Source organism: Argopecten irradians, chromosome 8, assembly GCF_041381155.1.
Source record: "Argopecten irradians isolate NY chromosome 8, Ai_NY, whole genome shotgun sequence".
Lineage (NCBI taxonomy): Eukaryota > Metazoa > Mollusca > Bivalvia > Pectinida > Pectinidae > Argopecten > Argopecten irradians.
In genome coordinates this window covers 11,065,338-11,090,450 of record NC_091141.1, presented here as the reverse complement: position 1 = coordinate 11,090,450, position 25,113 = coordinate 11,065,338, and the positions used below count along the sequence as shown (strand labels likewise).

At 34.8% G+C, this 25,113-nt stretch overlaps 2 protein-coding genes across 3 annotated transcripts in view; both read left to right on the top strand.

Annotated features, from left to right (window-relative positions):
* The window catches only part of LOC138329343 (protein cycle-like), a 71,210-nt gene extending 52,045 nt beyond the window's left edge, over positions 1-19,165 (top strand). For both annotated transcript variants that reach the window (XM_069276261.1, XM_069276262.1), the window contains exons 9-19: positions 6,441-6,558; positions 8,984-9,151; positions 9,795-10,041; positions 10,731-10,837; positions 11,139-11,289; positions 11,661-11,758; positions 12,621-12,738; positions 12,983-13,058; positions 14,098-14,146; positions 15,773-15,877; positions 16,291-19,165. In XM_069276261.1, the coding sequence (XP_069132362.1) occupies positions 6,441-6,558; positions 8,984-9,151; positions 9,795-10,041; positions 10,731-10,837; positions 11,139-11,289; positions 11,661-11,758; positions 12,621-12,738; positions 12,983-13,058; positions 14,098-14,146; positions 15,773-15,877; positions 16,291-16,493 (1,440 nt within the window). In that variant the 3' untranslated portion in view covers positions 16,494-19,165. The remainder of the gene's footprint in view (positions 1-6,440; positions 6,559-8,983; positions 9,152-9,794; positions 10,042-10,730; positions 10,838-11,138; positions 11,290-11,660; positions 11,759-12,620; positions 12,739-12,982; positions 13,059-14,097; positions 14,147-15,772; positions 15,878-16,290) is intronic.
* LOC138329345 (zinc finger and BTB domain-containing protein 49-like) overlaps positions 1-25,113 on the top strand; it is a 265,156-nt gene that overhangs the window by 162,836 nt on the left and 77,207 nt on the right. The window lies entirely within an intron of this gene.

Genomic DNA, 25,113 nt, shown 5'->3' with positions numbered 1-25,113 from the left:
TTAGTGTTTGTGGTAACACTATAGAAATGGCTAAAGTTGGACTATTTTATAGAGACGTGGGGTGTTTAGTGTTTGTGGTAACACTATAGAAATGGCTAAAGTTGGACTATTTTATAGAGACGTGGGGTGTTTAGTGTTTGTGGTAACACTATAGAAATGGCTAAAGTTGGACTATTTTATAGAGACGTGGGGTGTTTAGTGTTTGTGGTAACACTATAGAAATGGCTAAAGTTGGACTATTTTATAGAGACGTGGGGTGTTTAGTGTTTGTGGTAACACTATAGAAATGGCTAAAGTTGGACTATTTTATAGAGACGTGGGTTTTTAGTGTTTGTGGTAACACTATAGAAATGGCTAAAGTTGGACTATTTTATAGAGACGTGGGGTGTTTAGTGTTTGTGGTAACACTATAGAAATGGCTAAAGTTGGACTATTTTATAAAGACGTGGGATGTTTAGTGTTTGTGGTAACACTATAGAAATGGCTAAAGTTGGACTATTTTATAGAGACGTGGGGTGTTTAGTGTTTGTGGTAACACTATAGAAATGGCAAAAGTTGGACTATTTTATAGAGACGTGGGGTGTTTAGTGTTTGTGGTAACACTATAGAAATGGCTAAAGTTGGACTATTTTATAGAGACGTGGGGTGTTTAGTGTTTGTGGTAACACTATAGAAATGGCTAAAGTTGGACTATTTTATAGAGACGTGGGGTGTTTAGTGTTTGTGGTAACACTATAGAAATGGCTAAAGTTGGACTATTTTATAGAGACGTGGGTGTTTAGTGTTTGTGGTAAACATATAGAAATGGCTAAAGTTGGACTATTTTATAGAGACGTGGGGTGTTTAGTGTTTGTGGTAACACTATAGAAATGGCTAAAGTTGGACTATTTTATAGAGACGTGGGGTGTTTAGTGTTTGTGGTAACACTATAGAAATGGCTAAAGTTGGACTATTTTATAGAGACGTGGGTGTTTAGTGTTTGTGGTAACACTAAAAATGGCTAAAGTTGGACTATTTTATAGAGACGTGGGGTGTTTAGTGTTTGTGGTAACACTATAGAAATGGCTAAAGTTGGACTATTTTATAGAGGAGACGTGGGGTGTTTAGTGTTTGTGGTAACACTATAGAAATGGCTAAAGTTGGACTATTTTATAGAGACGTGGGGTGTTTAGTGTTTGTGGTAACACTATAGAAATGGCTAAAGTTGGACTATTTTATAGAGACGTGGGGTGTTTAGTGTTTGTGGTAACACTATAGAAATGGCTAAAGTTGGACTATTTTATAGAGACGTGGGGTGTTTAGTGTTTGTGGTAACACTATAGAAATGGCTAAAGTTGGACTATTTTATAGAGACGTGGGGTGTTTAGTGTTTGTGGTAACACTATAGAAATGGCTAAAGTTGGACTATTTTATAGAGACGTGGGGTGTTTAGTGTTTGTGGTGAGGTAACACTATAGAAATGGCTAAAGTTGGACTATTTTATAGAGACGTGGGGTGTTTAGTGTTTGTGGTGAGGTAACACTATAGAAATGGCTAAAGTTGGACTATTTTATAGAGACGTGGGGTGTTTAGTGTTTGTGGTAACACTATAGAAATGGCTAAAGTTGGACTATTTTATAGAGACGTGGGGTGTTTAGTGTTTGTGGTAACACTATAGAAATGGCAAAGTTGGACTATTTTATAGAGACGTGGGGTGTTTAGTGTTTGTGGTAACACTATAGAAATGGCTAAAGTTGGACTATTTTATAGAGACGTGGGGTGTTAAGTGTTTGTGGTGGGTAACACTATAGAAATGGCTAAAGTTGGACTATTTTATAGAGACGTGGGGTGTTTAGTGTTTGTGGTGTAACACTATAGAAATGGCTAAAGTTGGACTATTTTATAGAGACGTGGGGTGTTTAGTGTTTGTGGTAACACTATAGAAATGGCTAAAGTTGGACTATTTTATAGAGACGTGGGGTGTTTAGTGTTTGTGGTAACACTATAGAAATGGCTAAAGTTGGACTATTTTATAGAGACGTGGGGTGTTTAGTGTTTGTGGTAACACTATAGAAATGGCTAAAGTTGGACTATTTTATAGAGACGTGGGGTGTTTAGTGTTTGTGGTAACACTATAGAAATGGCTAAAGTTGGACTATTTTATAGAGACGTGGGGTGTTAGTGTTTGTGGTAACACTATAGAAATGGCTAAAGTTGGACTATTTTATAGAGACGTGGGGTGTTTAGTGTTTGTGGTAACACTATAGAAATGGCTAAAGTTGGACTATTTTATAGAGACGTGGGGTGTTTAGTGTTTGTGGTAACACTATAGAAATGGCTAAAGTTGGACTATTTTATAGAGACGTGGGGTGTTTAGTGTTTGTGTGAGGTAACACTATAGAAATGGCTAAAGTTGGACTATTTTATAGAGACGTGGGGTGTTTAGTGTTTGTGGTAACACTAAGAAATGGCTAAAGTTGGACTATTTTATAGAGACGTGGGGTGTTTAGTGTTTGTGGTAACACTATAGAAATGGCTAAAGTTGGACTATTTTATAGAGACGTGGGGTGTTTAGTGTTTGTGGTAACACTATAGAAATGGCTAAAGTTGGACTATTTTATAGAGACATGGGGTGTTTAGTGTTTGTGGTATTAACTATTTCAAATGTTGCCTAAAGTTGGACTATTTTTAGCCCACCTCATCAGATGGTGGGCATTCAAACGCTTTCGTCCGTGTCCGTCGTCCGTCCGTCCTTCCGTCCGTCCGTCCGTCCTCCGTCCGTCCGTCCGTCCGTCCGTTAACAATTCTTGTTACCACTATTTCTCAGAAAGTACAGAAGGGAGCTTCTCAAATTTCACATGTAGGTTCCCCTAGGGCCCTAGTTGTGCATATTGCATTTTGGGACCAATCGGTCAACAAGATGGCCGACTGGCGGCCATCTTGGATTTTGATAGTTAAAGTTTGTTACCGCTATTTCTCAGAAAGTACTTAAGGGATCTGTCTCAAATTTCATATGTAGGTTCCCCTAGGGCCCTAGTTGTGCATATTGCATTTTGGGACCAATCGGTCTACAAGATGGCCGACCGACTGACGGCCATCTTGGATTTTGATAGTTAAAGTTTGTTACCGCTATTTCTCAGAAAGTTTTGAAGGGATCTTTCTCAAATTTCATATGTTGGTTCTCCTAGGGCCCTAGTTGTGCATATTGCATTTTGGGACCAATCGGTCAACAAGATGGCCGACTGGCGGCCATCTTGGATTTTGATAGTTAAAGTTTGTTACCGCTATTTCTCAGAAAGTTATGAAGGGATCTTTCTCAAATTTCATATGTTGGTTCTCCTAGGGCCCTAGTTGTGCATATTGCATTTTGGGACAGATCGGTCAACAAAATGGTCGACTGGCGGCCATCTTGGATTTTGATAGTTAAAGTTTGTTACCGCTATTTCTCAGAAAGTTTTGAAGGGATCTTTCTCAAATTTCATATGTTGGTTCTCCTAGGGCCCTAGTTGTGCATATTGCATTTTGGGACAGATCGGTCAACAAGATGGCCGACTGGCGGCCATCTTGGATTTTGATAGTTAAAGTTTGTTACCGCTATTTCTCAGAAAGTACTTAAGGGATCTTTCTCAAATATCATATGTTGGTTCTCCTAGGGCCCTAGTTGTGCATATTGCATTTTGGGACCAATCGGTCAACAATGATGGCCGACCGGCGGCCATCTTGGATTTTGATAGTTAAAGTTTGTTACCGCTATTTCCCAGAAAGTACTGAAGGGATCTTTCTCAAATTTCATATATAGGTTCCCCTAGGGCCCTAGTTGTGCATATTGCATTTTGGGACCAATCAGTCAACAAGATGGCCGACCGACTGACGGCCATCTTGGATTTTGATAGTTAAAGTTTGTTACCGCTATTTCTCAGAAAGTACTGAAGGGATCTCTCTCAAATTTCATATGCATGTTCCCCTTGAACCCTAGTTGTGCATATTGCATTTTGGGAGTGATCGGTCAACAAGATAGCCGACTGGCGGCCATCTTGGATTTTGATAGTTAAAGTTTGTTAACACTATTTCCCAGAAAGTACTGAAGGAATCTTTCTCAAATTTTATATGTAGGTTCCCCTACGACCCTAGTTATGCATATTGCATTTTGGGACAGATCGGTCAGCAAGATGATCGACAGGTAGCCATCTTGAATTTTGATAATTGAAGTTTGTTACTGCTACATATCTCAGAAAGTACTGAAAAGATCTTTCTCAAGGTTCATATATAGTATGTAGTAAAAGTTTGAAAAGCAGGGAAAAGATCCCTCTTTCTGTTGTCAGACATAGATCATTCTTTGGTGGGCGCCAAGATCCCTCTGGGATCTCTTGTATAGAGATGTGGGGTGTTTAGTGTTTGTGGTATTACTATAGAAATGGCTAAAGTTGGACTATTTTATAGAGACGTGGGGTGTTTAGTGTTTGTGGTAACACTATAGAAATGGCTAAAGTTAGACTATTTTATAGAGACGTGGGGTGTTTAGTGTTTGTGGTAACACTATAGAAATGGCTAAAGTTGGACTATTTTATAGAGACGTGGGGTGTAAAGTGTTTGTGGTAACACTATAGAAATGGCTAAAGTTGGACTATTTTATAGAGACGTGGGGTGTTTAGTGTTTATGTGAGGTAACACTATAGAAATGGCTAAAGTTGGACTATTTTATAATGACGTGGGGTGTTTAGTGTTTGTGGTGAGTAACACTATAGAAATGGCTAAAGTTGGACTATTTTATAATGACGTGGGGTGTTTAGTGTTTGTGGTAACACTATAGAAATGGCTAAAGTTGGACTATTTTATAGAGACGTGGGGTGTTTAGTGTTTGTGGTGAAAGGTAAAGTTGGACTATTTTAAAAATGTGCTAAAGTGTTTGTGGTAACACTATAAAATGGCTAAAGTTGGACTATTTTATAGGTGGGTGTTTAGTGTTTGTGGTATCACTATAGAAATGGCTAAAGTTGGACTATTTTATAGAGACGTAGGGTGTTTAGTGTTTGTGGTAACACAATAGAAATTGCTAATGTTGGACTATTTTATAGAGACGTGGGGTGTTAAGTGTTTGTGGTAACAGTATAGAAATGGCTAAAGTTGGACTATTTTATAGAGACGTGGGGTGTTTAGTGTTTTTGGTAACATTATAGAAATGGCTAAAGTTGGACTATTTTATAGAGACGTAGGGTGTTTAGTGTTTGTGGTAACACTATAGAAATGGCTAAAGTTGGACTATTTTATAGAGACGTAGGGTGTTTAGTGTTTGTGGTATCACCATAGAAATGGCTAAAGTTGGACTATTTTATAGAGACGTGGGGTGTTTAGTGTTTATATGGTGAGGTAACACTATAGAAATGGCTAAAGTTGGACTATTTTATAAAGACATGGGATGTTTAGTGTTTGTGGTAACACTATAGAAGTGGCTAAAGTTGGACTATTTTATAGAGATGTGGGGTGTTTAGTGTTTGTGGTAACACTATAGAAATGGCTAAAGTTAGACTATTTTATAGAAACACACCACGGATATATTGCAGCCTCCTAAAACATACAAATTCCACATAAGGAAGGTTATCCTTTAATGATCTTACCTGTAAATAGGATGTTAAACGAGATCAATTAACCAACCGGAACGATATCATCTCGACCATTTAGTTCTCCTAGAATTGTTATACAAAAGGATGTATTTGACTAGGGTTTTATTTTTGGAGCATAAATTTCAAGGCAAGCAATATCAGAAGTATTTATTATCTTTTAACTAGTTCATAAAAGTTTTTTATTGCCCTGTATTCAAATGCTATCTTTACTGGCACTCGTTGGATTCACTGTGATTAAAATAAGTTGGACTTTCAAAGAACATTTTGATGATGATTAGATACAATATCATTGTCCTCAAGGAAAAGTCAAATGGTAATAAAAGAGCACAGATTATATTGAGAAGTGATTCTTTCGACCTTGAAATTGAATTATGGGCTTGGTTCAAAAAGTTTGTGTTTCAGGAAGGAAATAAAAGAAAAATCAATTTTGACCCCAATTTTAGCTCTTTTTTTTTCTTTATCACAGCATGATTTCATTTGTCTTGGCATTTTGTTATTTTATATAATTACTTCATTTTTCTTTGCATTTTTTATTTTTCTTCATTTTTTCTTCGCATTTTGTAATTTGTTTTCATCCAAAAATCTTGTTTAAATGCGAAAGTAAAGTAAGAAATAGAGTTCTCAAAGTGGAATTTTTTGCTTATTTGTGTTATCTTTGATATACCGGTAAATAAATATAACTATGCCGGCACGTATTCATAAGTGTTAATTTTACATGTGAATTACATTTGTATTTAATTATTGATGCTGAGGTTTGAAAAATTGGCACATCACAAACATTGATGCTGACTCAGAAATAAGAATTCCACATATGCTGACAAGTGTTTTCTATTTCCACAGAATGACCTGATTGGCCAGAGCATGTTTGACTATCTACATCCAAGAGATATCAGTAAAGTCAAGGAGCAGTTGTCATCGTCGGATCTCTCTCCGCGAGAAAAACTCATTGATGCAAGAAGTAGGAAATTAACTGCTGTGTTTCATTTAAACATCAACTCATGCACCCCTGAAATTCCAAAATAGACTATTCCTGTCATTTATTTAGAAGAATCTAAATGTGTTTTCATGGATGGATGGGTTAAGTTATAAAAGTACACTAAATGAAATTTTCTTCAGATCAACTGCCATCGTGATAATCACATGTTTATTTGTAGCAATGTTAAGGGATTGTTTATTTTTAGCAGTATTTAGTGATTATTTATTTGAAACAATGTTTAGGGATTGTTTATTTATAGCAATTATTGATAAGGGCGGGATGATTTAAACTAATTCAGATGCAATTAAACTCTCATTTGCATTCCTTTTTCCTATTCCTAGAAGAAATATGCTGTCATAATGCAGTTAAATTGCATAAATAACTTCTGTGGTATTTCCTTAAATAGTATAGTTCCAAACATTTCTACAAAAACTATAGCATGAACGTCTATAAATGGAAAATAGTGTGGATAATTTGCATGAGTGGTAGCGATTGATGCCATAATTCTCGGCAGTCATTAGCATATATTTAAATGTAAACTTCTGGTTTGGGTAACACTAACTGAAGGAATATCGCCAGGATTTTGGTATGTAAGTACCTAATGGTATGTTGATAATATACATTTATAATCTATTATATAATGACAACATTGAGATTCATCGTGACATAAAAAAGACACAACAGTTGTTTGTGTTTATATTGATAGGCTTAGACATCTTGGAGAACAGGTATGTTCGTATTGTAATCATGTCATTAGGACGAACCGCTGAATTAGACAAATCTCAGTCAAACAGACGCTTTATTGACTACATATGCTGGCATCAGACGTCTGGATAACCGATGCCACTGATCTATGCGGAAGCTAACAAATACGACAAATTTTAGTTTAGCAGGCTCATAATGATTTCGCACGATTGCCAACTGATGCATCCTTTCCTTTACGAGGAAGTATCAAATACTGGGATACAGATACAATGAAATATCGTGACGCTCAGCATATAGTGTAAATGGCCCACTCTAAACAAAGATGTCATCACGCAAAGTGGACTTGCAGTTGCCAGTGTTAGAACTGTGATGTAAATCTGAAGCTGTTACACTTGCTGCTCATTATCACAAGAAATATTTTCCATTTTATTTAACCAGTCTGAAAGCCTATAAATCACTACTAGTCCTAGAGTGCTGCTTGGATTAAAACCAAATTTGGCCAAAATTAACCATTGGGGAAAGGGAATAGAGTTTGCATTAATTTTGGCTTTGACCCCTGGAGGCAGGAGGGGCAGGGCTCAATAGCGGAAATAGCGATAAATCATTTAAATCGCTACTTTAATTATCATGGAGTTCTACGTGGATTGTAACCAAATTTGGCCAGAAACATCCTTGGGGGAAGGGAATAGATTTTGCCTAAATTATGGCTCTGACTCCCCGTGGGAAGGAAGGATGGGGCCCATTAAGGAAAATAAAGGTAAATCATTTAAATCGCTACTAGTCATATAGTTTTGCTTGGATCGTAACCAAATTTGGCCCAGAAACATCCTTGGGGAAAGGTAGCATAATTTGTATAAATTTTGGCTTTGACCCCCTGGAGCAGAAAGAGTGGGGCTAAATAGGGGAATTACAGGTAAATATTCACATTCCTTCAGAAAAGAAACAATGAACCTGTATTCAGAACTTTATTTGGCATTACAAACCAGGTATAAGGTGAGCAAAAGAGGCCCTCTGGGCTTCTTGTTTGTTAGTGCCATTTCATTTCTTTTCTTGATAGTTATTTGATTATTGGTCCTTCCTTCTGTAATGTAATAGATCTTTACCACAGAGTTCATAGAAAATGTTTACATGCATATTATATATATTGCACATAGATCCTTATGAAGGGATATCTATGTGTCAGATTTTACTTTTCTCCTTAAATGAGTTTTAAGAAAAAGTGAGCTTGTTTCCCTTGAAAGGGTCATGGCAATGACTGTAAATACATGTATTTATTGAAACAGTTGAATTCAAGATATGCTCAAATCACACAGAAATTTTCTAGCATTTTCTCAAAAACTTTTTTTTTTTTAAATTTTTTTTTTTTAATTCGTCTTGATTCTATGGGGGGAAATGGTATAGATTGTCTGCAATCTTAACTATCTATCAAAAATGAATTAAACGAACGCTTGGAAGAGCAATAACCCAAGTAGATAATGATATGAGACTTGATATAAAATACACATTCTAAAAAGTTAATAATGACATAGTTGCCTTCTTTGAACTATATTTTTGTCACATTGACGCTTTTTCAGTTCAGTACTTTCAGTACTTTGATTTATTTGGAGCAATTTTTAGTGATTGTTTATCTGTAGTGATTGTTTATCTGTAGCGATTGTTTATCTGTAGCGATTGTTTATCTGTAGCGATTGTTTATTTGTAGCGATGATGCCGGTGAAAACAGAGTTTACTCATCGCCCAACACCCACACACCTGTGTTCTGGGGCCCGCAGAGCTTTCTTCTGTCAAATGAAATGTGGCAATAGAGATTTAACTTCAATCAAGTCGGAAAAAGATGACATTGATTTCTGTCAGAGACGGAAAAAATCAGGTTAGTCAGGATGGAAAATCCTATTACTGGTAGATTACTGAAATAAATGAGTTTCATATAAACAATTTAACGAGCATGCTAAGGAGTTAAGTGAATTAAGCCAAAATTTAGATTCATATCTTGTTAAATAAAAATTTATATACTTATACATAAATTCTCTTTATGAAGAGAGACAATCCATTCTCTGTTTAGCTAGTCTACATGTTATATATACACACATATTCAGTGTGGATAGTATTAGTCATAACTAGCACAACATGTACAATGACTGGTCAGAAGTATTAGTAGGGCAATGGGTCAGTACAGTCATGTGACTGGTCAGTCTCTTCAGCAGTTTTCTTCAGTATAGACAAGAGTGATGCCTAGTTATTCTTCATCACCACCATTCCACCACACAACTGAGAGGACTTTGGTAAAACTTGAGTTATCCAACTTAGATATTTGAATGCCATAAGATTTGTCTAGATCAACACAATACAATGTACTTTTAATTAAACAGTGGCTTCAAAATATACAAGTTCAAACTAACAAGGTCACAACTGTATGATGCATGTAGAAATGATTTCAGAAACATTGTTGCTTTACCCTGTTCATTTCAATACTATGCCATATACTATAATCTAAGATGCATGATGTTATTCAGATCGGAAATCCTACATTTTGATCCACTGTACGGGCTACTTAAAGTCCTGGTCGACGTCCAAAGTTGATCTAGGAGAGACGGACGAGGCTGATGATAACTGTAACCTCAGTTGTCTTGTTGCTGTCTGTCAAGTGAAATCATCACTAGACCAGCTACAGATTTCAACCAATGATAAAATCAATGTCCGCCCAATAGAGTACATATCCAAACACAGCATCGACGGCAAATTCTCCTATGTTGATCAAGGGTATGTTTGGCAACTGTTATGAGAAAGATGACCATGGCTATTACCAATTGTATACTTTTAAGATAGTTTTGACTTGCTTCAAATTTTGTATATGAGTCTTAGAGCAGGCACACATTTACTGTGAATCTCACACAAAGTTCCGCATTGTTGTTATTTTCAACATTTTATGATTACATCAATTTGCAATCAAGTGTTCTTACCGAAAAAGATGAATTAATTTTTGCGTTTTATACATTTAGTTGCTATTAAACCATTAGCAGCCCCGTTAGAGTGCTCTCACGAAATCACACGAACATCTATATCTGGTTAATTAATATGAAGAGGTTTACAATAGAGAGGGGCCAACCCAGCCTTAATCTCATTCCCTTCTTTTGGTAGTCAAACTGAATCTCTACCTCCAAAAATTACATGTAATATGTTTCAAAAATACTGAAAAAAAGTGAATTTCCACTGGAGGATAAAAAGCTCCTCCACTGCTTTATCTCCTTTTGGCCCCCTTCATGTAAAGGTACGGCATGATAAAACATTAAACGATCCAATTATTTCGGTAAAGTGAGTTCAAAGGTGAAGATTAGCTGGTGTTTTTGACTTGTATGTGTCTAGTGACTTTATTATTATGAAATATTTTGTGTATGGTGTAATGTTTTCAGTGACTAACTGAATAATTTTATATTATGGTTTTATTGTAGAGCTACCATTTTACTAGGGTACCTACCCCAGGAACTGTTAGGTACATCAGTATATGAGTATTATCACCAGGACGATGTCTCGGAGATGGCTGAAACTCACAGAAAAGGTAGGGGTCCTCTTGGAGAATCTGAATCATGGTAGCTGGTAAATGATTAAGTTTTATGTTAAGTATAAATCTGAGAACTTTTGATAAAAAAATGTACAAGTTCTCCTGTCAAAGATATGAATTAAAATTCCAAAACCTTGCAAAAAAAACAACAAATTTTGTAAGAATTCTGATATGTGTATATAACCATTGTTTTACATGATTGTGATGAAACTGGGCAATATGTTATTTTTATGAGTAAATTACATTCACTTTGTATTTAATGTATACCAAGTAATATTCATGAAATGTATACTTACAGTGCTAAAATCAAAAGAGAAAGTGGAGACAAGTGTTTATAGGTTCAAAATCAAGGATGGATCCTTTATACATTTACGATCTCGAATCTTTAGTTTTCACAATCCATGGACAAAGGAGGTGGAGTACATAGTGTCTACAAACACCATTATACCGTAAGTAAATCAAAATACTATAGTGGTTTGAGGTAGAAGTTTAATATGGCGGTTTCGAGATCCCAAAACGACGTGGGTAAAGTATTTTTTACCGTTGATTAGTCCCACTTGACGTGATTTTTGTGACGTCATAATATCCCTAAGGTGGGACTAATCGACGGTAAATAGTACTTTACCCACGTCGTTTTGGGATCTGGAAACCGCCATATTATGATTAACTCTGATGGCAATCTAAATCATGGCCTTTACTCACCATAACATATATTCGAGCACTTGGCTGCCATGGTTACCAAATGAGTTGTTGTGGGGCTATAAATAAATCAATGGCTTACAGTCAGATTCAATCCTAATTTTGTTGTTTGGGTTCATAGTTCACAGGAGGTAAGCAGCTCAGGGCAGGAAATCAGTACTGGAACTTCAGGGATAGGTTTTGATGGTGAAGAAAATAATTACGAAGACAATGAATTAGGTAAGTGTTAAATTGATTCGCTTGAAGTTGAACATCATTATGTGTCATCTGATCTTAGAAATCTGATATTTAGTCAAAAAGTAAACTATCTTGAAAGAATATAAAGGATAATATTGTAGGTAAAGTGCACCTGACCTCAAAACAATCAGTTCAGTAAAACGTTAATTATAACACATATTCTTACCTGAAGCAAGCTTCTAACTTGCTATTTTACAGTCAGTACTATTGATTACTTGGCTTCTCCAAACTGGTACTGGTTATTACTGCTTAAAGACAATCTATTGTAACTTGGCACAAACAATTTTAAAATATATACCTACAGAAAATACTTTTCTGTATCTTACATGTTGCATATTAGAAGTAAGCATATTAGTAATTAAAAACCAAATTACATATACTTTTGTAGCAGGTTTTAATTATTACCTAATAAAGACAATCTATACAAACTTAATGCAAGCATACCTACAGACCACGTAGCTCAGTTGTAAGAGCACTCAGCTAGTCTTCGGAGGGTCCCGGGTTCAAATCCCGGTCTGGCGGCTACATTTTCTCCTCTCCTGTTACACATATTAGAAGTAGACATATTAGTAATTGAAAGCCAAATTGCATATACTTTTGCAGCAGGTTTGAATTGTAAATGGTGATTCTGTCGCCTTCTTGCTTCGCAGTAGGGAAAACTTTGCTTTAGTTCAGTAACAGTGGACCAGTCAATTTGAAACTGGGTATTCAAGCCCAGCAGGCGGCACACTACTCTCACCCTTTTACATTCTTGTAGGTGATGTTGATTTATTTTCTTTGTTGATGAAAAAAATCAGCTTTGTTGTTGTAATATCTGGTATCCTGTATGCTCTTTCATTCACAGAAATTCCGAGTCAGTCTGAGCGTAGTCAGCTTAGTGTGCCAGGAATGGCTAGTGGCACACGTCTAGGAGCGGGCCGTATTGGCAGGCAGATAGCAGAGGAAATACTAGAACTACAACGGTAAATCACCATAACCAAATGTCAATCTGCTAGTTAGGTACCCGATGTGACATAAAAAAAGATTGCATTCTCAGATAAAATGGTTAAAATCCTTGTGAAAATGATGAACCAAAAATTAGGATATGCTTGTAAATTAAACAAGTGGTTTTGAAGAAAAATTTAATGAAAAAAGTCATCTTAATAAGCAATCTTAGAAATCTAGAAATCCTCGGTTTACATCATTGTTATGACTCCTGTATTACAGTGGTCAGGGCAGCAGTAATACAGCCACAGCCCTAGCTGACAGTACCAACCCTACTAGTACTCCCTCACCTGAATCTGTAAGTAACCACTGTAGCTCTTAATTATATTGTATGTATAGCCTATGTTGTTTATGTGTCGAAAAGTAAAATTGTGATAATAAAGTCATATTTATAATTAAAATATACCTAATAAGTTCATCGATTTCATTATGTCTGATACTTTATTAATGAAATGTTGTGTAGAATGTTTGCTTTTTAGCTCACCTCGCCCGAAGGAGCATATGTCATGGCGCGGCGTCCGTCGTCCGTCTGTCAACATTTCCTTTAAAACGCTACTAGTCATAGCATTCTGCATGGATTCTAACCTAATTTGGCCAGAAACATCCTTGGGGAAAGGGGAACAGAGTTTGTATAAATTTTGGCTCTTACCCCCCGGGGGCAGGAAGGGCAGGGCCCAATAGGGGAAATAGCGGTAAATCCTTTAAATCGCAACTAGTCATAGAGGTCTGCATGGATGCTAACTAAATTTGGCAAGAAACATCCTTGGGGTAAGGGGAACAGAATTCGTATAAATTTTGGCTCTTGACCCCCCCAGGGGCAGGAGGGGCGGGGCCCAATAGGGGAAATAAAGGAAAATAGTTAAATCGCTACTAGTTATAAGGTTCTACATAGATTGTAACCAAATTTGGCCAGAAACATCTTTGGGGGAAGGGGAATAGAGTTTAATGTATTTAGAACATAACTTGGCATTACAATCCAGGTGAGAGATATAGGCCCTCTGGGCCTCTTGTTTATGGTTGCGATGAAACAACAAATATATAATTACAACAATGTCACCTGTACTTAATACTTTTATCATTGTTTTATAGGCTACCCATAAAATAAATTAACCTTTCACCCCTGAAGATGCATTTAAATTCTTCAAGTTCAAAGACTGGAATAGTCCATTTTGGAATTTCAGGAGTGAATGAGTTAAAAACTTGAATCCTAAAATGAAGTATTTTATATAGAATTGGATTTAGCAAGACATTATTTAAGAGTAACTTTACTTTGATTTCTTCTACATTAGCCAAGTTGTTAGTATTTGAAGTGTGATGACATTGTGTCCCTATTTCAGTTTGTTACCAGTACCAAAACAAGAACACAGTGCAGCACCATCACATCAGGTACGCTCCTTATACAGTTCTAAATCACGCCACTTTTTAAAAATGAAAAAGATAATATGTATTAGAGATATAGAGGATCTTACATGAGTGGCTATGTAATATGAAATTTATCAAACAAGTTCAATAATCTGATATGCCACGAGCCTTTAGGCGAGTGGCATATCAAATTCTTTAACGAGTTTGATAAATTTCATATTATATAGTCATGAGTATGAGATTCTATTTATCACATAACTTTTATTGATAGAAATATAAGTGAAACTTTTTAATTTAATTTTGTCTCTATATAAAACAGTAGAAATCCGGCTCGGATGTGACTTTTTTGTCTAATGAGACAATCATGCGACATCATATAAAGATTATGCATCAAAACTACATGTGACGTCACAATAGTGTTATTACATAAGTGTCTTACAATATTTATGACATGGCCGTATGACATAGCTAGACGGGTCAGTTATGTGATAAAATGTAGACTGTAAATGTACTTATTTTGATTAGTGGTAGTTTCATTTCAGGGCTTTTGGCCCTGACTTTGGAGGACTAATTCATGTTTAATTTTGTAAAAGGTTATTTCTGGTATGGAACCACCAAATTGCACAAATTAAATCTTCGCAAAAAATAATGATTCACAGATTTTCGCATTTACCTATAATTTCACTACCCTAAAATAGATAATGCATTTACATTATTTAAGAATTAACAAAGAATTTTAAACTCGCTGGTTGATATATATATATATATGTATAATAAAGTTGTCCTTTGTGTGTTTTCTTTCAACTACTGTTGAAGTGTTACCTCCTATATATTCAGATTTCATGTGCAGGCAGAGACTTACAGGATATTTCCCTACCTTGAAGGTAGGACAGAGAAATCTCTACCTGAGGAAGAGATTCATGACTATCGAGGGTAGAGATTTCACTGTCCTTCTATCTCGCTAGGGAATAATCCTTTTTTTGCCAAAAGATGTTAAAAACTATAAATATCAAAAAAGCAAAGCAAAAATTTATTGTACAAAAACTGTAAAAAAAAATTGGAATTATTTTATTTGGTCAAAACCAATGTTGAACTGTTTGTGTTTGTAATCTAAATCATTTTGAAATACATAAAGTCAAAGAAATATTAACGTATGTTATATCAACACAATTAAAATGCACAGAGTAAACATCAACAAAATATGTGATGGCAGGTTGACTTCCAACTGCAATGAGCATTAGGTCAAAGTTCAGCATGTGCCTGAAGCACAAGCTCAAGGTCAAAGTTGATATGGAATGCACAGACTAATGGTTATTTGCATATCAGGTTTTACAACTTCGGGGTTAGCGGGGTTAGCAGGTGAATATGTTCTACTCTTGTAGGCTGTCTTGCCATAGGTAAGACCAAGAAATCTTACCCTCACCAGAGCTGCAGATATTTCTATCTGATGGGGTAGAAATTAATTTCTCCTACCATGCACTGATTTATCGACAGTTTCAGCTGTGAGAGATCTCAGTCAAACCCTAGGGTTAAACTAAAAAAAATACCCCCCTCAGGTTGTGATTTTGTTGTCACACCCTCTTGTTAAGGAGAGATTCTATTAATCTTACACATATTCCTACTTTTATATAAATTTCTGACATATTACAGCATCCAGGTCATCACCCCTTCACATATCTTCCGGTTCATCCACTCTCCTCACGTCTACTGCAACATGCTCTGCACCAATCAACGGTCTGTCGTTAAGGGCTGCCAGTAAGTAATTAATATAATTATTGGCTGTCGTTAAGGACTTCCAGTAAGTAATTAATGTAAAATTATTACACAATAAATGCAGCAGCAACATGAATCTTCATCTTTGTTTAATTGAAAAGAATTGAAATCTACTCAAGAGAAAGGTAGCCCTTGAACAAGATATGATATTTTGTCATATTTTAGGATTCCATTAACCTAATCAAAATCATTATTCATATTTAACAGCAATGAATAGATATACATTTATTTTTTCTCATTGTGACAACAGCAAGTAAAGCAATGATGTTTTATTAAAGATTACCTTTGTCTGACTTTGCAGAAAAAGTAGCTGAAGCTGAAAAATGAATTTTAGTTTGATTGTTAAACAGTTTTGCTTTCATAATTGACGTCATAATTCGTTTCTGTGTCAACAGCTCCAAGTACGAGTACACCATCCTGTTGGATGTCCGAGTCAAGTTTGATAGAGAATGTCATCGCAGAGCAGCAAGCTGTCGAGGACATGGACGGTTCAGACGGCAACGACGAGGCAGCTATGTCAATAATTGTCAGTTTATTAGAGGCCGATGCTGGGCTAGGGGGCCCTATAGATTTCAATGACATTCCCTGGCCTCTATGATTACACAGGGAGCAAGGTCTTACATGCTTTTGTGGACATTCACTTTTTTATAAAAGAAGTACAAAGCTGTGTGTCCTTGCTCCCGGTAGCTGTTTCTTTCCTAGTGTCAGAGCAGTATGACTGAGCGTCCCTCTTTCTGTTCTTAGGAAACACTGTTTACAAATACACATTTATTTTGGTGACAGATAACAACATTGGCTGGCCTTCTGTTATGGTCAAAATACCAACTTTCTGGCTCGGACATAAAAGGTTCTGTTTGTGGATTGAACATTCAATTGATTTAGTCAAGGAAGAGGCATGATTGTTTAAGATGCCTGATGCCTGTTTGGGTTGCCTGGTAACTGTTAAGGATGCCTGGTGCCTTTTTAAGATGTCTGGTGCCTGTTTAAGATGTCAGGTGCCTGTTTAGGATGCCTGGTGCCTGTTTAAGATGCCTGGTGCCTGTTTAAGATGCCTGGTGCGTGTTTTTCTGGTGCCTGTTTAGGATGCCTGGTGCCCTCATGAAGAATCTGGTCAGGAAATTCAGACACTTTTATATTAGCTAGTGCATACTTAAGTGCTTTGCAGGAAAGTGTGATAAAAATTTAATCCAGTTCTAAGATTTGTCTGAGGAAGGAGGTGCATGATGTTTACTTACATGGAAATCAAGACATATCGAGGACATTATTACTTTCCATGCAGAGAGAAGGTGCTCAATGACTACATTCAAAATGTTGTAATTTGACAAGCTTTAAAGCTACTGTGATGATATTTAGAATTTGAAATCAAAACTTTCATAGACAATCTTTTAACCCTGTTGTTCCATATTTTATCATCCACACATCGGACGTCTGGTGGTTTGTGATAGTTGTTGTTGACGACGATGGCCACTGTGTGTTGTGACATTTTATTTGTATATAATTACATGAGGAGCTCAAATATTGTAAATTCATATTTTTGTGTGCAAAATACAGAATTCCTAAAGAAGAATACTCCCTGAGGGCAGTCTTTATGCAAACCACTAGGTTTCTGGTGGAATTTAATTGTGTATACTTAGCATGTATTTTTGTAACGGAGAAGTTTCTGATTTGTTCAATCAATGAAAAAAATCTGCCTTAATGTAATTAATCGAGATAGAAACGATAATTAGATGTTAGTGAGAATAAAGTGTTGAATAATTGTAGAAATTATGGAATGTGATTCTGAAAAATTATGTGTGCAATTTGGTGATTAATTGATCTTTGTCCCAATGAGCTTGTGCACAAAATACTCTTATAAGTTTCAATGATTTTCTGCCTTAAGCTAAAGCAGTGCAATTCAGAGGATTATTTTTTTTTTAACTTTGTAAATTTAGCTAGTAGTATAATTGTAAACTAGAAGATATTTTAACTGGATAATTGTAATGGTTTAAACAGGTTTTTTTCAGCTTTAATGGAAATGTCACGAATGAATTCTGGCTTTGTAAAGTGATCTGCTCTTTCCGCCGTTAGGCATCAGTTGTAGCGTCATTAGTTCTGAGCAGAAAATATGTGGTTTTCTTATAAATAACAAATACCGGTATATGATGATTGTGTTCGTAAAAAATATGATGCAACATTTATTAAGTTTCGACAAGTGCAGATAACTTTGTATTAAGCAAATACTTCAGACTTAATATTAATGACTTTTACAACGACCCAGTTCTTTCATAATCTATAAACATCACTTCACCTGGACTTGTTTTCATTGTAATCTGGCTATGCTTTGTCTACTCAGAGGTGCAGGATTTTATCTACGGCGCCAATGAACATAAATACCATTTAAGACATCGAATACAATCTGCAAGTACTGTTGTATGTATACGCATTTAATGTTTATAATTAATTATAATTGTTGAAAACCTCAAATTTTTAAGAATTATTTATAACAGTATTTTTTAAATATTTTTTTCAAAATAATAAACAACCTATGAAGTATATAATATATAATGATTATTGTATTACTTCAACTGTTGTAATTATCAAAGCAAATTAAAGTACCATGAACTCGTGCAATTTGCCCTTAGTCTAAATAGAACGATACTCCTAGTAATTCTACTCGATTGTCTTTTTTTTTTTTTCATTTATCGTGATTTTTTAAATTCTGAATTGTTTTTGTTTTCTTTCTAAACCAAATATTGCATGTCCTTATAGATGGCTTTGACTTGTAATATGAGAATATTATTAAGACGTACAATGTATATATATATATGCCGTAAATGTTAATTTAAACCTATTTTAGATTTTAAATCTGAATACTGCATTCTCCCTGATCGAACATTTCAAAATAAACTATTACAGCCAATAAAAGGCCAAAAATAAAATATTATTTGTTTGAAATCGACCAACCAACTCGGGAAACATTTCAATGACCCAAAATTTAAAAAAAAAATGGAAATAATGTTGTTTTCAATTCAAAATGTAGCAGGTTAATTAAACGCTTGAAATTGCAGAGGCTGTTGATAGTGTTTGTATAGTGAGGGTTAATTGTGGACCTACTTTTCTAGATAATATTTAAAAAAAAAAAAAAAAAAAAAAATTAAAAAATTTTAAAAAAAAAACGGAAATAAAATAGTGCACACAAAAAAATCCCTTCCTTCTCACTCACTTTCAAACATGGTACATAAATGTAGGTTGGTTCATACCAAACAGAGAATATTTTATTGAAGACCTTAGGTGGCCTCACATGTATACCTTAGGTGGCCTCACATGTATATGCCATGTTTTCACATAATTATCCGGGTAAACTTCTGTTTATTTCTATGAAATAGCTCATGAAGTATGTTTGTATCGCAGATCTATGTAACATTGAAACACCACTGTGATGTCCATAATGTGTTTTATTGTAAATTGTATATATTGTTTACATTGTAAAGTTACCTCATTATTGAAAAACTTTGTAAGTATAATACGGTCCTATTTATTACAAATATACAAGCAAATTTTGATAATAATATTCTCCAATAGTCAAAAATATAATTCTATAGTGTGTACAAATGTTTAAAGATTCCAAAGACCTATAGTGTGTACAAATGTTTAAAGATTCCAAAGAACATTTGGATTTTAACTTTATTTATTGTAAAGAAGTTTTAACTGATTTTTCTACTCGAGATTGCTTTGGAGCTGGTATCTAAAGTATGCATGCCGTTCTGCTATTTCTATTAGATAATCTTTTAACCATTTTGTACTATAAACATTTATATGGAAAAAGTTGATTGTGTTATATCAGTCTTGTGTTAAGCTAGGCTTGATGATTTAATCCCTCTGGTCATTACATTAAAGTCACAATTAAATTTAGAACACTTACAAATGTAATTCACATGTTCACTTATCTATGTACTAGTTATTTGTGTGTAATTATTGATGTTGCTGTAAGGGTCCCAGATTTTCTATAATGTTAATTTCATTTTTACCACATTGTATTTGCATCAAACTTTTCAACTGAAATCTCTTTAGTAATTTTCCAGTTAGTTAAACAAAATGGAAATATGTTTTTTTCCTTTTTTTGTATGTAAATGTAGAGTACAAACATCATACCATGCAAAATGTGTCTGTGTTCTAGTCAGTTGCTCCACCTCTGACAGATTTTTATTAAATATCACATAATAATGAATGACCTGAATGAGCTAGGTCTCAATTGAAATTAAATCAAGGTCAAAGAAGTAATTGACTCTCAAGAGCCAATAGGTACTTTTATTCCAGTATACATTTACTTTTTAAGGTTTCAAGAAAAAATATCAAATTTCTGAAAATACTTCTTGGTGTTAGCTTATGTAAATTCAGAAAATACAGTAGGTTCCAGTCAAGAGTAAATAAATACAGTGAATTTCTAGGTGTACCGGTGACTCTGTGATGGGGATTCAGAATTGTATGAATAGTCGGGCTGACCCGCTGGTGGAATCTATTTAGCTATTATCAAATAGATATTTTTTTCTCTAAAACTAAACCTTAGGTGATGCTCATAATTGCATCAGTTGCATCCTTAATTACGAGAAGGGATTCGTTTTCTCCACAGTTAACCAGGTGGATGATACATGCCCTCTGGGCCTCTTGTTTTATAGATTTACGAGTGATTGCCATATTTTTAGTCCATATAGATTATCACTACATAATTATGTGTACTTGTAATGTGCCTCATTCTATTTATACCGGTAAAACCACATTTTAAGGTCCCAAATTATCTTTTTCATTTAATTCTGTGGTGTACATTGGTAAATAGTTTACAGTGTATTTTATTTCTGTTGTTGTTTCTGTTTGTTGAATTTTCACTAAAACTTTCATCTCATGTAGACTGGATATTGAGGAAGTTCAGACTGATTGAGGTGAAGTCTCTGCTTTAGATATGTACACCAGTCTATTCTTGATCTGAATCGTAATTCCCTTATAAGTAGGATGAAAATCTTGTGATTTTTCTCGTCTCATTTTCAAAATAGTCTCAACACTGCCTTTAAAACTTTTTCACAATAATAACATCTTTTCAACAGTAGTAGGTAGATAAATTTGTACCTGCGAAACAAAAATAGAAAACATGTTACATTGGTATTTCTATTTCTACTATAGTTCATTTGCTACGCCAGTTGTGCAACATAACCCAATCTATTTATGTCTTTTGGATATGTCATTTGAAGAAAATTCAAAGTACATGCAACTTTTGATTATCTTCTGTATCATGTGTACATTCAACTATTAAGCATAATCCCAGATTAAGATTCAGATATGAAATGGATAATCCACTTTACACAATAATGGATTATATGACAGTATGTACCACCCTGGTATTACTATTATGTAATATTTTATTTTGCACCATTTTTGTCAAGGTCAGATGGACCAATGCCATATTACTGTACACAATGTACTTGTTTTTAGCCACAAGTGAGTTAACTTCACTATATTCACAATCAGGTTAATTCTACAAACTTAAATACCATGTAATAAAAAAAAACTATCACCAAAACAATATTGCTTATGGGGCTTATGAGTATTTGATATTGACAATATGCAAACCATTCTCACTGTGTATTAATATTAGAAAAGATTGTGACATTTTCTCCTCATGAAATGTAACAATGCAGTGTGTTTTATGCCTCCACCATTAAATAATTGCAGGCCTGTTGAGCCCATCCAAAAATTTACAAAGAAGTTGGGTCATTTATTACTTACAGATACTTCTATTTTTCTGCTACAGTACCAAGTTTCTGCCCCATAATCCAATATGATTATAGGTTATAGGGTTTTGATTTATCCATGCATTCTAAATCTGATCTAATTTATTTATATAGGAAGGCACTATTATCTTTTATTGATATACAACTGCATAGAATTTCTCTCCTATTTGATGAAAACCTTTCTTCAGAAACCAAAATCGTTTGATGTTGTGTATCTTAGGTACATGATCAATGATTACACATTAACTTGTGAGTGAGTCTCTTTTACTGTACAGTGTGTAGGCCTTTTGTATTTTCTTGTTGTGTAAATATGTTTTATAGGTTATGAATGTATATAATCTAGATATATATTTAATATATATATTTATAAAACTTGTTACATATTGTTTATAATTCAACGGACAACGATTTTCCATGTGTTGAAGATGCCACATTGTAGACTCAGTCAATTCTACCTTCAAAAAATGTCAGTATAATGCTACTTTGTGAGTACCAATATACTAATGATGATAAACAGCAAAGAAAACTATGATAACAGGTTACTGAAATATTAATGATTGAAAGTTTCCTTTGAAAATTGGGTAGCTATAGTTTATTTTCTAATTGGCTGAACCTTCTTAACACCAGACTCTTTGACAGAAAGATGTTTAATTGTCCTATTGTCCGATGTCAGGGTGAAAAAGCCTTTTGACTAATGGTGACGAGAATGAATGTAATATTTTTATCATGCCTGATTTATTTATCCAAACTGAAATTTTATGGATAAGAAGGCATATTCCAATTTAAAATAATACATTATATGACACAATTTTTAGGTCACCTGAGACGAAGTCTCAAGTGACCTTTTCTAATCGCCTTTTGTCCGTCGTCGTCCGTCGTATGTCCGTAAACAATTTACATTTTCGACTTCTTCTGCAAAACTGCTGAAGCAATTTCAATGAAATTTTGCACAAACCTTCTAAGGCATAAGGCCAATCAAAATTGTGAATTATATGGTCCCCACCCCCCAGGGGGCTATGGGAGGGGGCAGAAGGGGTAAAATTGACTAAAATTTCAAAAATCTTCTTCTCCACTCACAGATGTGATGGAATTAAATACTCTTCATAGATAGAAAGGTCCTAAGGTCCTTTACAAAAAATGTGAATATTATATGACCCTGGGGTCTCAGGTTACCTTGGGGAGGGGGTTAAGTTTACTGTAGTTTATATAGGGAAAACACATTTTTGAGTATTATTTGATCATTTGTAATAGGAAATGAGTCAAATATTGTCAGAATTATCAGTATGAGATGGCCATTGAATCCTATTAACCAATTTTCCATGACTGACCCCCAGGGGCCTTAGGGGCGGGGTAAAAATTGGTCAAATAGGCTATAACTTAAAAAATCTTCTGAAATTCTGGAAATGGTAGAATCGCATACTCTTCATAGATGATAAGTCTTGAGGTCCTTTACTAAAATTGTGAATTATATGACCCTGGGGTCTAAGGTTTCCCCCTGGGGAGGGGGTCAAGTTTACTAGAGTTTATAGAGGAAAAACACATTTAGGACCATTATTTGCTTAGTTTTCGTAGGAAATTAGTCAATCTGGGTTAGAATTATTAGCCTGAGAAAGCATTTTAACATCATATCCATATTGGTCCTGGCCGACCCCCAGGGGCCAGAGGGGTGGGGCCAAAAGGGGTCAAAAACTCAAAATGGATAACATTTCAAAAATCTTTCTTCTGAATATACAGATTTGATGGAACCAAATAATCTTCATAGATTAAAAAGTCAAATTTATAAAATCACTGTCTGACTTCAAGGGCTTGATGGGCCAATATATAGTGTTTATATGCATGTCTTTGTTTCATTCTGTATCTGATATCAGGTGACCGTTAAGGCCCATGGGCCTCTTGTATGTAATATTATATTATTTTCTTGCTCTCAAATCCAGATTCAGATATTTCATGAAGTACGGTACATGTAAAGATAAAATATATAACACAGATTATGAAGTAGTCTTACGGGTAATTACATTCAGTCTACATATGACTTACGGGTAATTACATTCAGTCTACATACGACTTTTGAGACTTTAATAATACATGTATGTAACTGATCAGATAGAGTTAATTCTTTTTGATGGGTAAAGGAGTGGAAACAACTCTGACAGAACACACAAGACCATCCCACCACAAAACATGTTCAACCTTTGTCAGCAATGTGCCATCTTCAGCATTGTTTGCACGGTGCAGATATGGTTTTCAAAGCCCCATTAAAAAGGATATTCTGAGCAAGGTTTACTGTGCCTATTGTTGAGTTTACCGTTGTTTAATTGATATAGATTCACTGATTTGCCTATTAAAAGACAACAGGAACTATTGATGAATTTAAACATTGAATAGTATGATGAAGAATGCAGGTTTTATTTATAAGTCATTTGATGTGTTCTTTCTTTTCATTCCATAATTTTGTCCAAATAAATAATCTAGATGTATCATGAATAAAAAATCAGTTATAGGACTTAACATAAGATCCCAGTGAGACAAACAGGTCCTTTAGGCCTGCTGTTTTGGAAATTTTCTATGATACCATATTTGTACTATATATTGTTCATCAGTGGTGCAAATTGTGAATGATATATTTCTCTGTACTGTAGCAGAAAGAGTGATTGACTTTATATACAGTCCTTGTGTGATTTATAATTACATTTTTGATCAATTATTATTTTAAAGTGAATAGTTGGGCAATGAAAACCAGTCTAAATGCGTTCATTGGTCTTCCAAATATTCTCACATATTAGAACGACGGTCAACTTCTGCTTACGTTGCTCAGTTCTGACTACTGAAAAAAGGAAAAGTTCTAAAATAAATTCGCCTAACTCTTTGAAAGTGAGGCTGCGTGGAAATGTAACCACGAACATAGTAAGTCGGGAGGATGTTTTAGGATTCCTATACTATAAATTAATTTCTTTGTATGCAGAGAGGTTTTGACAGGAAATTTTATTTTTCTATTTCATAAGAAATTATACTGGATACATTCACACCATTTTTACCAACTTTCCTTGCCCGACTGTTCACTTTAAGCAGATAATTTTGTCGTTCCAGATCTGATATTTTTATTGATCAGGTGGTTAAAAGAAAGGTAAAATTATTGTTTAGGGTTCAAAACTATGTTACTTACTCGGAAAAATTTAGCCACACATGTACATGTATACTGTGTAGAATCAATTAAAGGTGTAGAAAAAAAAAAGTAAGAAGCATGAGAAAGTTTACCATAAATATTATATGAAATTTTTTACAAAAACATCAGGCAGGACATTTGTATTTTTCAAAGCCAAATTCTCATTCTTCAAATCTAAATATAATAGTTTTTATATGTGGAATGTTTAGGATGGGTGGATTTCCTCAAACTTTGAGAAACCAACAAGTTCCTATCCTAAAAGGTATACCAGGGACATTTTACCAGGTTTATAA